The sequence below is a fragment of the Ipomoea nil genome, unplaced genomic scaffold, assembly GCF_001879475.1.
Source record: "Ipomoea nil cultivar Tokyo-kokei standard unplaced genomic scaffold, Asagao_1.1 scaffold2704, whole genome shotgun sequence".
Lineage (NCBI taxonomy): Eukaryota > Viridiplantae > Streptophyta > Magnoliopsida > Solanales > Convolvulaceae > Ipomoea > Ipomoea nil.
The window spans coordinates 375747-390650 of NW_017619132.1; the positions used below are offsets into that span (position 1 = coordinate 375747).

General features: G+C 37.8%; 3 protein-coding genes across 3 annotated transcripts; all 3 read left to right on the top strand.

Moving 5' to 3' along the window:
• The first annotated feature begins 1105 nt into the window (after positions 1–1105).
• LOC109155559 (COP9 signalosome complex subunit 1-like) lies at positions 1106–3634 on the top strand. Its single transcript, XM_019303155.1, has 6 exons — positions 1106–1510; positions 1836–2156; positions 2489–2605; positions 2708–2793; positions 2900–3134; positions 3223–3634. The coding sequence occupies exons 1-6, from the start codon at positions 1106–1108 to the stop codon at positions 3394–3396; spliced, it is 1338 nt and encodes a 445-aa protein (XP_019158700.1). The 3' UTR covers positions 3397–3634.
• Positions 3635–3986: 352 nt separating this feature from the next.
• On the top strand, positions 3987–7928 carry LOC109156195 (probable methyltransferase PMT13). The gene is made up of 7 exons (XM_019304077.1): positions 3987–4533; positions 5367–5570; positions 5659–5869; positions 5955–6213; positions 6361–6732; positions 7034–7129; positions 7453–7928. Exons 1-7 carry the CDS (start codon positions 4120–4122, stop codon positions 7673–7675), a joined length of 1779 nt encoding a protein of 592 aa, XP_019159622.1. The 5' UTR covers positions 3987–4119; the 3' UTR covers positions 7676–7928.
• A 1386-nt stretch (positions 7929–9314) lies between these two features.
• On the top strand, positions 9315–12442 carry LOC109155938 (shaggy-related protein kinase eta-like). Its single transcript, XM_019303659.1, has 10 exons — positions 9315–9665; positions 9858–10016; positions 10100–10192; positions 10287–10346; positions 10429–10701; positions 10780–10854; positions 10969–11025; positions 11117–11257; positions 11377–11607; positions 11695–12442. The coding sequence occupies exons 1-10, from the start codon at positions 9606–9608 to the stop codon at positions 11857–11859; spliced, it is 1314 nt and encodes a 437-aa protein (XP_019159204.1). The 5' UTR covers positions 9315–9605; the 3' UTR covers positions 11860–12442.
• Positions 12443–14904: the final 2462 nt, after the last annotated feature.

A 14904-nucleotide genomic window follows, 5' to 3' on the forward strand; every position in this document is an offset into this window, starting at 1 on the left:
GGAGATAAAAGATTTGAGTTGTTGCAGAAGTGATGATCTTTTTGTCCCCTGAAATGGGCCCCACAAACTCAAACACTCACCAACATCACTCAGTAGGCACGTTAAAGATAATCGCCAGTTTAATTGCTTTTTCATTTTTCTTTTTTCCTTTATTCCTCTTTCCTAATTTGGATTCTAAAAACTTGTGCAAAATCTTGGACTATTGAGGATGCTTTTAGAGCATCAATATCAACTGACCACGAGGGGTTCTTTTACGAATTTTAAGGCAAATCGGAGAGAGAAATGGAGAGAGAGAGAATTTGAATTCATCTGCAAAGGGAGAGTTATTTCAAAAAGTGGGACCCACTGACCAAAAAAAATTCACCCGCCAGGGCTTGCGTGATCGTCACAGTGAGCCCAGCGGGCGCTTGACACTTATTACTTTATTATTATTTGATTGTAAAATTACTTTTGTTTTATTATTATTTTTTTCTTTTTTCTCTCCCCTCCTATATTCTTTTTCCTAATCACACTTACAAAAATTCCTAAAAAAAAAGCTCAATCATTGTGGATGCTCTTAGCATTATGACATTGTTTATAGGATCATGGTTGTGTCTAATTAGATGTTGACATAGGACTGGGCTTTATCAAATTATTATGTGGGCCCAAATTCAAAATACACAATTTACATATTGAATGTTCACAATTGTTGTAAAAGGTAAATTATGAACATTAAATAAGTAAATTGTGTAATGTAAACTCGAGTTCATATTGCAATGTGGACCCGAGTCCATGGTATAACTATTGCTGAGCTTTCTGTGTAATTTGTTTTTTTGAAACAAAAAAAAAAAAAAAAAAGAGTCAAAATTAAAGCCCAAGAGGCCAAGACTTAAATGGGCTTATGAAGAGAACAGATGCTCGTCTTAATGGGCTATACGAAGATATATCTTGTAATGGGCTTACAGTCGGAGGCCTAATTCTTATCCGGTGACTTTGCGGTTTGCCTCCCGGAGATTCGGAGCAACCTGCCGAGTTTCACGTCTCCGGTCTCTCTCAACTCTCAAGCGATACATAGAGAAGCACTCTCAAGCAACAGCTTCTAGTGATAAACTGATCATCTGGCTTCATGGAAACGGAGGAAGATCAGTCGGGTTTGATGGTCGACGAGATCTACGCGAACGGCGGCGGAGCCGTCACCAACGACGGTTCCAATCGCCAACGGCCGATCATTAACGGCGAACAGCTTGATGTCGAGGCCTACGCCTCTCTGTACAGCGGCCGCACCAAAATCGTGCGTCTGCTCTTTATCGCTGACCGCTGCAACAACGTTTCGATGCAACTGGAAGCTCTGCGAATGGCCTATGAAGAAATTAAGAAGGGCGAGAATACGCAGCTGTTCCGCGAGGTTGTTCAGAAGATCGATGGACGTTTGGGGCCAAATTACGGGATGGATTCTGCGTGGGCGTATGCAGTGGACCGCCGGGCCGAGCAGAGGAAGGAGAGGCTCGAGAATGAGCTCAATGCATATAGGGTATGGTTATACATATTTGCAGCTTGAATTTTTACACATATATGCAGTTTGAAAACCATTCACAATAACATTGCTAGAGTTAACTGATGCTTGAGTGATTTTGAGGTTTCTCAGTTTCTGGAGGTGATATGAAATCCCTACCTGTTAATGTATAACCTTTCCCAGTTGTAAACTAGGACACTTAGTCACTTTACAGTCACTTCTACTGATTTGATGAAATTTCTTTGTCTGCTGTAGGACAGATTTCTTTCCTTGCAGGCATTCAAACCAGAATATTTTAAAAAGAATTTGCTGAAACTCTCATTCTTTCTCTCTATCTCTACAGACAAATCTGATCAAAGAGAGCATTAGGATGGGATACAATGATTTTGGAGATTTCTATTATGCTCATGGGCAACTTGGGGAGGCTTTGAAGAATTATGTCCGGACACGGGATTATTGCACAACAGCAAAGCATATAATTTACATGTGTTTGAATGTTATTCTTGCGAGCATTGAGATGGGTCAGTTCACCCATGTCTTGAGTTATGTTACCAAAGCAGAGCAAGCTGTTGATTCCTTAGATAATGCTACAGCCCCTAAACTTTGTTGTGCTGCTGGGCTGGCTCACTTAGAGGCTAAAAAATATAAACTTGCTGCTCGGAAGGTATGCCATCTATTTTCCTCAATTTTTTTTCCAATGTCAATGTAAACATCTACTACGGAGTATTTCTCATAGTTACAGCAACCTTGCTTTACATACTCTGGCTGCTGGGTAAGACACCAAAATACAGAATTATGATATAATGATAATAATATCCAATTTGAAACTTCATTGAGTTTGCACCACTTAAAAGTTACAAGATAAGGATGATTTTGTCCTTTACCATTTTGATGTTGCCCGCTTGTACCCATTGAGGGGGTTAGCAGTGGAATTAACTCTTCCATGGCCTTGCTAAAGGTTACTAGTAGATTAACATTCCATTTGATCCTATGCAGTTCTTGGAAGTTGGTCAAGAACTAGCGAATGAGTACAATGAAGTAATTGCACCCCAAGATGTTGCAACATATGGTGGCCTTTGTGCACTTGCAAGTTTTGATCGAGCAGAACTGAAGGCAAATATTTTTTTATTGATTACTTTATGAACAACTTTGTTGATTTAACCTCAACTTTCATGGATTATATACTGCCATTAATCATGTGACTTTGTTTTGTAGAGCAAAGTTATAGACAATGTTAACTTCAGAAATTTTTTAGAGTTGGTACCTGAGATTCGAGAACTTATCCAGGATTTCTACACAAGGTAACTAATATGCAACTTCAATTCTTCGAACAATCTCCATATCTCTGTGAGTATTTGACTGGTTAAAATTTATGTTATACTTCATATTTGCTTTTGATGTTTACAGTCGTTATGCATCATGTTTTGGGTATCTTGAAAACCTCAAAACAAACCTATTGCTTGACATTCATTTGCATGACCATGTTGAGACGCTGTATAATCAAATCCGCAACAAAGCTCTCATCCAATATACCCATCCCTTTGTCTCTGTTGATCTGCACATGATGGCCAATGCTTTCAAGACTAATGTAGCTGGGTTGGAAAAGGAACTTGAAGCCTTAATTACTGAGAATGAAATTCAGGTAATGATGTAGTAACCAACTCCTTTGCCAATATATGTTACCATTTTGTGTCCTACACTCCTTGACCTTAATATTTATGTTCTTGCAGGCTAGAATAGATTCTCATAATAAGATTCTTTATGCAAGGCATGCTGATCAGAGAAATGCAACCTTCCAGAGAGTCCTGCAGACCGGTAGGGAATTTGATCGAGATGTGAAAGCTATGCTTTTGAGAACAAGCCTTCTGAAGTACGAATACAACCATAGATCAAGAAAACATTGAAACATATGAAAAGCTGAGCGTGAAATTGAAATTTGTTTGAAATCTTGAATTTTTTGTTTTTTGGTCCTCAAGGATTGTTTTTGCTGGTACACAATTTTCCAATTGATTAGTAGACTATACTCTCATTGAGCTGGAATTTTGTGATTACATCTTCCTCAATCTCTGTCAAAAGTGATAGGAAATTGTCTACCCACACCAATTTTATATGAAATGAAATATGTACATTTTGAGAGACTAATAGCCAGATTTGTGGGATGGGATTGAGTTTGTTCAATCAAATTAATATATTCCTATTATTTCTATAAACAAAAGTAGTTAATTTAGTGTCCCAAAATGAGTGGTTAGATCATAATTTTCATATAAAAAAGTTATAAATTCAATTATTATCAATATCCTATGGCAAGGTTGTGGTTTAGTAACCAAGTAGATAGTCCATCCAGATGTCTCATATTTAGTATGAATTGCACTTAAATTAAGGTTTGAGGACTTGTATATAAACATTTAAAAAATGAGAGATTAATTGTAATTATCAAAAGATCAAGGGCTCTAGTGTATTTATCCTTAGTCCTTAACTAAACGACATTGCATTGTAAAGGAAATGCATCGTTTCTTCTCCTTCACACTGCATATGCTTACAAAAGCAAACAGATAACTTTATTATTACGAACATAGATTTATAGTGTATGATTAGATCTTGAGTAGAAGAAGTGAAGTGAATGCGGAATGGCTAATCCGAGCTTACCGGCATCCAAGCGAAATTCGCGGCAGTGGCGACTGCTGGACGTGTTGTCGGCAGCCTTCTTCGCGGCGGTGTTAGTTTTCTTCTTCTTCGTCTTGACGTGGCTGGGTGACTCCCCTGCGAAGCCGCCGCTCCGCTCCTCCGTGGATCCTCAACAGCGCAGCCGAGTCGTGGAGCTCGTCCAGTCGGGGCTGCTGTCTTCCCCGATCCAGGCTTGCCCTGCTAATTACGCGGACCACATGCCCTGCGAGGACCCTAGAATTAACAGCCAGCTTAGTAGAGAGATGAACTATTACAGGGAGAGGCATTGTCCGTTGCCTGAGCAAACTCCGCTCTGCTTGATTCCACCTCCGGAAGGGTACCGCGTTCCTGTCAAATGGCCCGAAAGTTTGCACAAAGTAAAGTTTATTTCTCTTATTTCTCTCTAGCTTTCTTTCAAGCTAAAAGGTCTGAACTGAATTGTTATAATACATACTGTTAGTTCATCATTTTGTTCTCTAACTCAACATTTAAAATGCTCAGAATGTTGTGTGCTTTTGCTATTGTAAAAGACACACTGCATAGTGTTGCTCAAATTAGTAACTAATCATATTGGAAACTAGTTAGAAGGCTACTAAAGTCTGAAGAATTGCAATTCCGAGTAATGCTTAGTCTGAACTGAGCTGTTTAGAGGCCCCATCATTTTATTTTGCATCAAGCTCTTCCCTTTAGATAGGATCTGGCCATCATTAGCTGGATTGGGTAGTAGGTAAAATACTCAACAGTTTGCAACCTTAGCCGAGCCAAGTATGATCTGTTCTAACAAGCTTGGTTGGAGTGAGTGGTCGTGCCCTCTCATCCCTCTTGTATGGAAAAATCAATATGGCCAATACTCTGTCCCTTAATTGGGTCAGCCCGATGCGGATGGGGATTAATGAGTATGATATGAGCTTAAAGTCCCTTTAATTGGATCTACCCGGTGCGAACGGGATTAGTTTGACTTATGATTCCAAATAACTCAGTGTCTGGTGAACCCTTGCCCTTTGCATAGTTAATTGCATTTACTGATTTCTTCAGTCTTTTTTTTTTTTTTTTGGTAACTTTTAAGCCGCCCATTTTGTACTTGCACCCAATTCATATTCAGTGATTAAAGAATATCACTTCATCTTTTGTAAGTGGGTTGATTTGTGTCAAATTAGGATCTTATAAGTCCTTTTTCAACACCTTTGAAGTTATATTGTGTTTGTTGCAGATATGGCATGGGAACATGCCTTACAATAAAATAGCTGACAGGAAAGGGCACCAAGGATGGATGAAAAGGGAGGGTCCTTACTTCATCTTTCCTGGTGGTGGCACTATGTTCCCAGATGGAGCCATACAATATATCAAGAAACTTAAGCAATATATTCCTATAGGCGATGGTGTTCTGAGGACTGCTCTTGATATGGGATGTGGGGTAGGAATTCAGTTCTCTTTTATCTTTACTTTATTGGAACTCATCAAATTTTACCATCCTCAAATCACGCCGCTCTTTTCAACTTTAGGTTGCCAGTTTTGGTGGTTACCTACTTGCTGAAGACATGTTGACGTTTTCTTTTGCTCCAAGAGATTCACATAAATCTCAAATACAATTTGCCTTGGAACGAGGAGTACCGGCGATTGTTGCCATGCTTGGGACTCGCAGACTTCCATTTCCTGCTTTCGCATTTGATTTGGTGCATTGTTCTCGGTGCTTGATTCCTTTTTCGGCATATAGTAAATTTCCTATTTCCCTGGCCATTCTTGTACTCCAATTAGTTTACTGCTGTTTCTGATTGTAACAAAACAATTTTCCATTCAGATGCAACATACTTCATTGAAGTTGATCGATTACTTCGTCCGGGAGGCTACTTTGTCATCTCTGGTCCTCCGGTGCAGTGGCCTAAAGAAGATAAGCAATGGGCAGAGCTCCAAGCTGTGGCTAAATCAATGTGTTATGAACAGGTTGTTGTGGAAGGAAACACTGCCATTTGGAAAAAGCCCAATGGGGATGCATGTTTTACAAACCAAAATGAATTTGGGATAGAATTGTGCGACTCTGATGACCCGAGCATTGCCTGGTGACTCCTTACAGAAACTATTATATCTATTTCTTTTATTCAATTCCTTTAGCACACTGATGGAACTTTCGTATGGTTATTATATTACTGATATTCAAGCTTTTTCTAATTAATTGTCATCTTTCTGCATCTGAAATAAACTTGCAGGTATTTCAAGTTGAAAAGATGTGTCAGCAGGACATCTTCTGTGAAAGGACAATATGCTGTTGGTACAATACCAAAATGGCCACAGAGGCTGATGAAAGCTTCAAGAGCCACTGCATTAGAAAATGGAGTGGATGTCTTTGAAGCTGACAGTAAAAGATGGGAAAGCACAGTAGCATACTATAAGAAATCGTTAAACTTGAAACTAGGAACTCCAGCTGTACGAAATGTCATGGACATGAATGCGTTTTTGGGAGGCTTTGCTGCAGCATTAATATCTGATCCTGTTTGGGTGATGAATGTTGTTCCTGCTCATAGTCCTTTAACTCTCGATGTCATTTATGATAGAGGACTTATTGGAGTTTACCATGATTGGTAAGTCATTCTAACACTTCTCATGCTCCCTTAATATAAAATTCTGTTTTATCTAATATTACCAGATATTCTGAAAAGAATGTTGAACTTAGCCTCATGTATCCTTATTTTTGTAAGTTCTAAGGAATTTATAAGGTTTTGCGCCTTGATTAAGCAAAAGACAACTAAACCATTAAACACTAAGATTGTTTGGCTTTCAGGCAGGGTTGGACTGATACTAAGTAAATAACAGGTTTAGACTGATCATTTAAGTCTACCTGATATCCTTGGGCAATGTTGATTTATGTCTGTTCATTTTTAGGTGTGAGCCTTTCTCAACTTACCCTCGGACTTATGATCTAATTCATGTCGCTGCTATTGATTCCCTCACGAAAGATCATAATTCTGGCAACAGCAGGTATATATACAATCCTTTTTCAAGTTGTTACTTTTTGTGAGACTTCCTGGAGAGTATGGTAATTTCTACATTTGACTATCATAGAATTGTGGTATGTTTTATATCTGAAGCATCATTTATTGCGATTTCAATAGTTATTGGCTTATTGCGATCTCTTTACAGATCATGGTCCTGAACAAAATGTATATTCTGTTAGCTCTTATAGTTATTTGATCTGAGCCAACTGTCTGACTTGTTTCCTTGGAACCTCACACCACCCTCCAAAACGAGAACACCAAGAGAAGACATGCATGGAATTGATCTGATCTCTACCGCTCTTGCAGGTGTAACCTAGTGGATTTGATGGTGGAAATCGATAGAATGTTGCGACCAGAAGGAACAGTTGTCATCCGGGATTCACCCGAGGTGATAAATAGGACAGAACACATCGCTCAGGCTATGCGGTGGACCTCAAGCATTCACGAGAAAGAATCCGGGACACCTGGGATGGAGAAAATCATGGTAGCAACAAAGAAACTTTGGAAGCTATCTTCAGCATCCCTTTAACATAATTCTTCCATTCTTTTTACTGCAGTTTTGCTTCCTCCCTCCTGCTGTTTCCTATTGCAAAGCCAAGTGTCAACACATCATCCTGCTTTTTCTTGTACTTTCTTACATTAATTTGTGTAGCAGGCAAGTAGAGTAATATAGGAAATACAGTGCAGGAATGTACAAATATGTCACGATTCATATTTGAGTTTTACTGTTAAATATCATTACATAAGGAATGGCATTACTATGGTTCCTATTTCCTATTCAAGGGTAATTCCAAGATTTTCTCGTGAAAGTTCAGCCTTTAAGTTGGTCACTTAGGGTGTGATTGGTTGATGAGTTTTGCCCTTAGGAATGGGTATGAAAGTGATTGTTATTGTTTGGTTGATAGATTTTTAGAACATTACTATGGGTTTCGAATACCCTATTAATTGAAAAACTCATACCCAAATAAAATAAGGGTTTCATTCCCTTATTCATTCTCAAGCACTACTATTAGTAACCATTATCATTCCACTCTACTATCAAACATGTTAAATACTTTACCAAAACTCATTACTCGTTATTACCAAGTATTTGATACCAATTTCAATTCCGATTCCCATGTACGAACCAAACACACCCTTAGTAACCGCAAGGTTTCAAGGACTCCCCCATGAGAGTTGTCTATTGATCTCCTTGGTTTGAGTTAGTCAGCTATGGATAACTTATGTTGGTTTACCTTAAGTTTTTTTGTCAGCTATGAGTTACAACTTACAAGGTGGGCTTCACCTAAAGTGCACCTTCGAATAACAGTTGTGAAAGATTGTACTTTTTTTTCTTTTCAATTTTGCCTTTAATGTCAGTCAAATTCTACCTTCTGCACGTCGATCACCACATTCATACTGTTTGCCAAATGGGGAGTAGACATACTAAGCCCTCTACCTCGAGCACCTGGCTGGCATAAATTCTATATAGTCGCCATTGACTGTTTTACCCAACATATCAAGATAGAGCCGCTAGCAACTATTTCAGCAGATTTCTCTAGAAGAAAGTGGTTTGTTGTTTTGACTTACCTAAACACCTGATCATTAACAACGATCAACAATTTGATCTTTGTTTGGTTTGGTGTGCCTTGTTTAGCTTTATTTTGTTTGTACATACTCTGAGACCATCTCTAACCAAGGCGCCAAAGCACTAAATTTGAAGGAAAAGATGGCGTAGTAGTGCTCCAACCAACACGCCAAAATTTGGTGCAACATGAATAGTGTAGCGCCATATTTGGCGTTGCACTATTCATTATACGCCATTTTTGGTGTGGATTTGTTTTTCTCATTTTGCCCCTGCTTTGTTCTTAATCTTTTTCCCATAGATGGCCTATGCCCTAGGAGATAAAACATGTGGCAAGAATATTTTAATTTCATTTCTTCCTAGTAAGGTATTTCGGTTGTATGGTAAGTTGTAGTGTTAGACCCGAATGCTTGTTTATGTATAACAATAATCCAAAGGAAAATACCTAACTTAACGAAATTGTCTCCCCAATCCCCATGGCAGTTACATTCCCGCCCATTCCGGACAATCTCTCGCAACGGCAAATCTGCGGTCCGAAATCCACCTCTAACCTCGAGTATAAAATGGCAATATGTCGGAATGATTTTGGCATTCAATCGTACGTTAGATCAGGAAACGTCTTAGCCTTCTTTTGGCGGGAGAAAATTAACAAGAGTTTTCCTGTCTGGGAAAATTCTCTGTTGTTTTCTCCTTTGTTTGTTAAACGCGGCGGCGAGAGAGAGGGGAGAGAAGCGTCGTCGTTTCGTTTCTTTCCATTCCGTTCCGTTCTCTCCCTTCTCTCCTCTAGCTTTCTTTCTCCTTTCTCTTTCCATTCTCTCCATTCAAGACGGTTCAGAAAGGTAATCGTTTTGGGATCGGAAAAGAGGGAGAAAGAAAGGATTCGGTTGGGTCGAAGATGGATGTGGTGCGTCGTTTCAAGAGCATTGCTTCCAGTGGCTCTTCGGCTTCAGATCCCGTAATTCCCCATTTTCTTCTTATTATTGGATTTGGATCTGGACATTTCAAATCAAATATATGCTTCAGCTTTTTCTTGTTTTGTTTATATCCTTCATAAAGATGCTTTCTTTTTTGGATTTCTTTTTTGGATTTCTTTATTGATCCTTGAATGAATGGGAAGGAAATGAAAACCAAAATTTCTTATCCTCAGGGAGGGGATCCTGCCATAAGGAAGGGCAAGGATGAACAAGGAGTTGATCAGCCGGTCTCCGGGGAGCCTGTATTGGAAGAACAGGATAATACAGCTTCTACATCCAATGTTGCTAGACCCGAAAAATCTGGAGATAATAATGAACAGGACAACAATAAGGTATATATCTTTAACTTAATTTGTTTTTGCCACTCTTTACAATGTCAAGTTTTAGGTTGTAATTTGTACATTCTTCTACATAGGATATGGAGCCTTCTGTTGTTAGTGGTAAAGGAACAGAACCAGGTCAGATCATTGTAACTACTGTGGGTGGTTCTAATGGACAACCGAAACGGGTGATTTCTTCTTTTACTCAATCTGTTGTTTTCTGTTTTCTTAAGGTAATTGCATTGCATTAATATATGCTAATCCCTGAAATTGTCCCTGCAGAAGTTGTCTTACATGGCAGAGCGGGCAGTGGGTTCTGGTTCTTTCGGAGTTGTTTTTCAGGTAAAGACTTTACAATAGATCATTGACAGTATGCTATGATCTAAAATCGAGTTTTAATTTGATTGTTGTGTATATGGCTTAGGCGAAGTGCCTTGAAACTGGCGAAACAGTTGCGATAAAGAAGGTGCTACAGGACAAGAGGTACAAGAATAGGGAGCTCCAGATCATGCGCATGTTTGATCATCCTAATGTTGTTCAGAAGAAGCATAGCTTCTATTCGACAACCGATAAGAATGAAGTTTACCTTAACCTTGTTATGGAGTATGTTCCTGAAACTGTCTACAGAGTTTCTAGGCACTATAGCAGAATGAACCATCACATGCCCACTCTATATGTGCAACTATATATATACCAGGTGAATAATTTCGATGCAAGTTGGAGTTTTTCTTCGTGACTATCCTTAGCTTGTTTTGACCTGCATTCACTTTTGCAGATTTGTCGAGCTCTAAGTTATATACACAATGTTATCGGTGTGTGTCACCGTGATATCAAACCACAGAATCTATTGGTAATCATGCATTTTCCTTTACTTTTCCCCCTTTTGATTCTTAAACAGCTTCAGTATATACTTTCTTGGATAGATTCTCGAATTGAAGCTGACATGGTGTTATGTTTATTGCAGGTTAATCCTCAGACTCACCAGCTAAAGGTTTGTGATTTTGGAAGTGCAAAGATGTTGGTAAGTGATATTTCTGCAGAATCATATCGTGGCAGATTTTGTTATTTCGCGAATAATAATAACATTTACTCGAATTTTGGTCACACTATAGGTGCCCGGTGAGCCAAATATTTCATACATTTGCTCGCGCTACTATAGGGCTCCAGAATTGATCTTTGGAGCTACGGATTATACAACTTCAATTGACATGTGGTCTGTTGGTTGTGTTATGGCTGAGTTACTTCTTGGACAGGTTTGTTCATTTATTCTGCCAAAAACCATTCTTCTGATACTTGCATTGGACTGATAGATAGCTTTGAAACTGATGATTTCTTGAAAATACAAACTATTATAATACGCTTAATGTTGCAGCCCATATTTCCTGGTGAAAGCAGCGTCGATCTGCTGGTAGAAATCATTAAGGTTCTGGGCACACCGAGTAGGGAGGAGATTAAATGCATGAACCCAAACTACAAAGAGTTCAAGTTTCCACAAGTTAAAGCTCATCCTTGGCACAAGGTGTTTCAGAAAAGAATGTCCCCCGAGGCACTGGATCTTGTGTCGAGGATGCTTCAGTACTCACCCACGACTCGTTGTACTGCTGTAAGTAAACTTCTATTATACTGTCTTTGAAAATGGTTAAACTTTGGGTTCTGAATTTGATTGAATTGCCATCTGATCTGTGTTTAGTTGGAAGCCTGTGCACATCCTTTCTTCGATTCTCTGAGGGAGCCAAATGCCTGCTTGCCAAATGGAAAACCTTTGCCTCCTCTCTTCAACTACAGTCCCCAAGAGCTCGCTGGGGCATCTGCTGATCTGCGGAACCGCCTTATTCCTGAACACCTCAGGAAATGAAGATGTTCAAACGGGCGGTTCATGTAGGCTGCATAGATGCGTCTTCGACTGAAGTTTCCTAGGTTACTTGTGACAAAAAAAAAAGAGGATGAGAAGTGCTTTCCTAGATGTCCTGCCTGCAAGATTCTCATCAAGGGATTCCTGTGTTACTGGCATTATCAACATTATTGATTATTGATCCAGTGAAGAAGAAGAAGAAGAAGACATGACATTGAAGAAAAGCTGCAACAGAACTAGATTCTTCAGGTTTGCTTGGCAAACAGATTCCTCTGTACTGTGTTATATTAACATAGGAATCCCAAGCATTCTTAAAATCAGTGTTTTGCTGCTGCAATATGTGCTGGAGTTGAAAGTGTCAAGATTGGCATAGGTTTTACCTTATTGTCTCCTCCTCACTATCCTTATAGGATTCCCATTTTTTTTAATCCAATTCTCTCAATGGTTAAATCGGTGAAATATGATTCTTGTACAAAAAAAATTACGAGTCTAATTTTTATCAAGATTCTCTCAGTTGAGCCCATCGCACAATGAACTTTCCTCTCATTCAAAAATAGTCGAAGTATGTAGGAAGTTCTGTACTGTACTCTCTTGTTCAATTTAGTGCCTTGAGGTGCATAAAATTTTGTTTGTTTATTAGTTTTTGACTTGCTCTACCACTATGGATGACAATTTTTATTTCTTGAATGACATCAAGCAATATAACTCATATCACTCTGACCTCACATGAATGACTAATGAAAATGTAAAAAATTATATAATTAAATAGACTATAAACTTACTAATAATGAGGATTAAATGGCTGAAATGTCATGATACCCTATCAAAGGGGAGGGGATTGCAAATTTTGGAATACAAAAGTAGAGAAATAAATCTTAAATTTTAAAATGTGAAAAGTTTTTTTACAAAGTTTAAGAGTTGAATATTTATATGTACAAATTTTAGAATAAAAGAATATAAGCAAAAAAAGCACCAAAAACCAGCTTAAAGTTAAGGAAAATTGCGTCAAATAGAAAGAAAGGCGGGTGCATGATGTTCACTTGCCGCCTCAAATTGCCTTTTTTTTTTTTTTTTTTTGGGGGGGGGGGGGGTTTAACTAGTGTGGGATTTATTTATTTATTTATTTTTGAAATAAGGGTTAAATAGACCACTCAACTGCGCATCACATTGCAATTAGGCCATCGAACTAAAAAAGAATGCAATTGGGTCCCTGAACGACGTAAAATCATGCAATTCAATCCAAATTGACTTGTTTACCTGTAAAGGTGGTTACCGAATTAATTTTTTTTTAATAATTTAAAATTTAAATTTAAATTAAAAAAAAAAAAAAAAAAAAAAAAAAAAAAAAAAAAACAGAAAACCCTTCGTCTCCGCCGGAGACGAAGAAGACTTCTTCTTCGTCTCCGGCGGAGATGAAGGGGTGGTTTCTTGGGCTGTCTCCCCGGACATGGAGACGGCCTGAGACGAAGCCACCTTCGTCTCAGGTTGTCTCCATGGACGGGGAGAAGGCCCAAGAGTTGCCTGCCACTTCGTCTCCGGCGGAGACGAAGTGGCGACTTCGTCTTGGGCCGTCTCCCCGGCCATGGAGGCCTGAGACGAAGCCACCTTCGTCTCAGGCCATTTCCCCGGCCAGGGAGACCGCCTGAGACAAAGACCCCTCCGTTTCCGTTCGTCTCCGGCGAAGACGACATAGTTTTTTTTTTTTTAAATAAATTTTAATTATAACTTTTTTTATTTAAAATTATTAAAAAAATATTTTTAAATTCGGTAACCGTCTTTTCAGGTAAACAGGTCAATTTTGGATTGAATTGCATGAGTTTGCGTAGTTCAGGGACCCAATTGCATTCTTTTCTAGTTCGATGGCCTAATTGCAATTGAGTGCGCAGTTGAGTAGCCTATTTGACCCTTATTCCTTTATTTTTTGATTCCTACAAGTGATGCATTTTTGTGGACCCATTGCTTTTGCTTTCAATAGAATTAATAAAGGTAGGTGTGCGTTTCGCGTGCCTAGCTGGCGCGTAAATATGACTGTTTATATATATATATATATATATATATATATATATTGTTGAACATTGTAAGTTTTTTTTTTTTTTTTTTTTTTTTTTTTTTGCTCTGCCTCACATTTTTTTCTTAAATGAAAAAAATCACTAAAAAACTAGAACAAATATGTATGCTCGATGCATGGACATGCACTTTCCTGTGTAACCTTCTTAGAATTTTATTTGCTGAAATATTTTTCATCGAGTATTGATAGTCACTTTGAGTTGGATTTTGACCATATGATACATTATATATGAATCTTGTAAAGCTCAAACATTGAAGTTGTAGGTAAATTTGTTTTTAAAGCTTTTTAAAGGTTTTGGATCACTTCAATTGGTGTGTTAAATATACTTAGAAGGCTAAACATGTGTTAGTATTGATTGGAAATGGATTCGCATCAAATTTTTACCATAATCAAAGAGGAAAAAGCATTCATCGTCGTGTTATTGATGAATTTTTTAAGTGGATGGTGTAGCGCAGCAATACATGTGCAGATCTTGCGCGTGTATAGAAAATAAAACATGTTGTTCAATGTCTTTGTTTTTTACTCAATCCAAAATAATTAGGATTTTTTGTGAGTTGACATCTTTTCACTAACTCTTCAATTCGTACTATCAAATCATATATTGCTAGAGTGTTGTAGATAAGAATGGTACAAGTTTTGAACATCTTGACTTTTTTTTATGAGTTTTGCTATGTTCAATTTTTTTTTCAAAAAAAAAAAAAAAATATATATATATATATATATATATATATATATATATATATATAGAGAGAGAGAGATTAACACTAAATTACATATTCATACTTTATAAAATTTACAAATAGATGAGTTTATAAGTGAAGATTATTTCAATTACTCAAATAAAAACTGGTAATTGTAATCATGCTTTAGATTTTTGATGAAATGAATTGGTAAATTTGAACTAGATAATTAAGATTAAAAAAATGAAGGATTAAAAATAAAATTATTATTTTTTTGAAAACAATTTTTTTTTTATTATT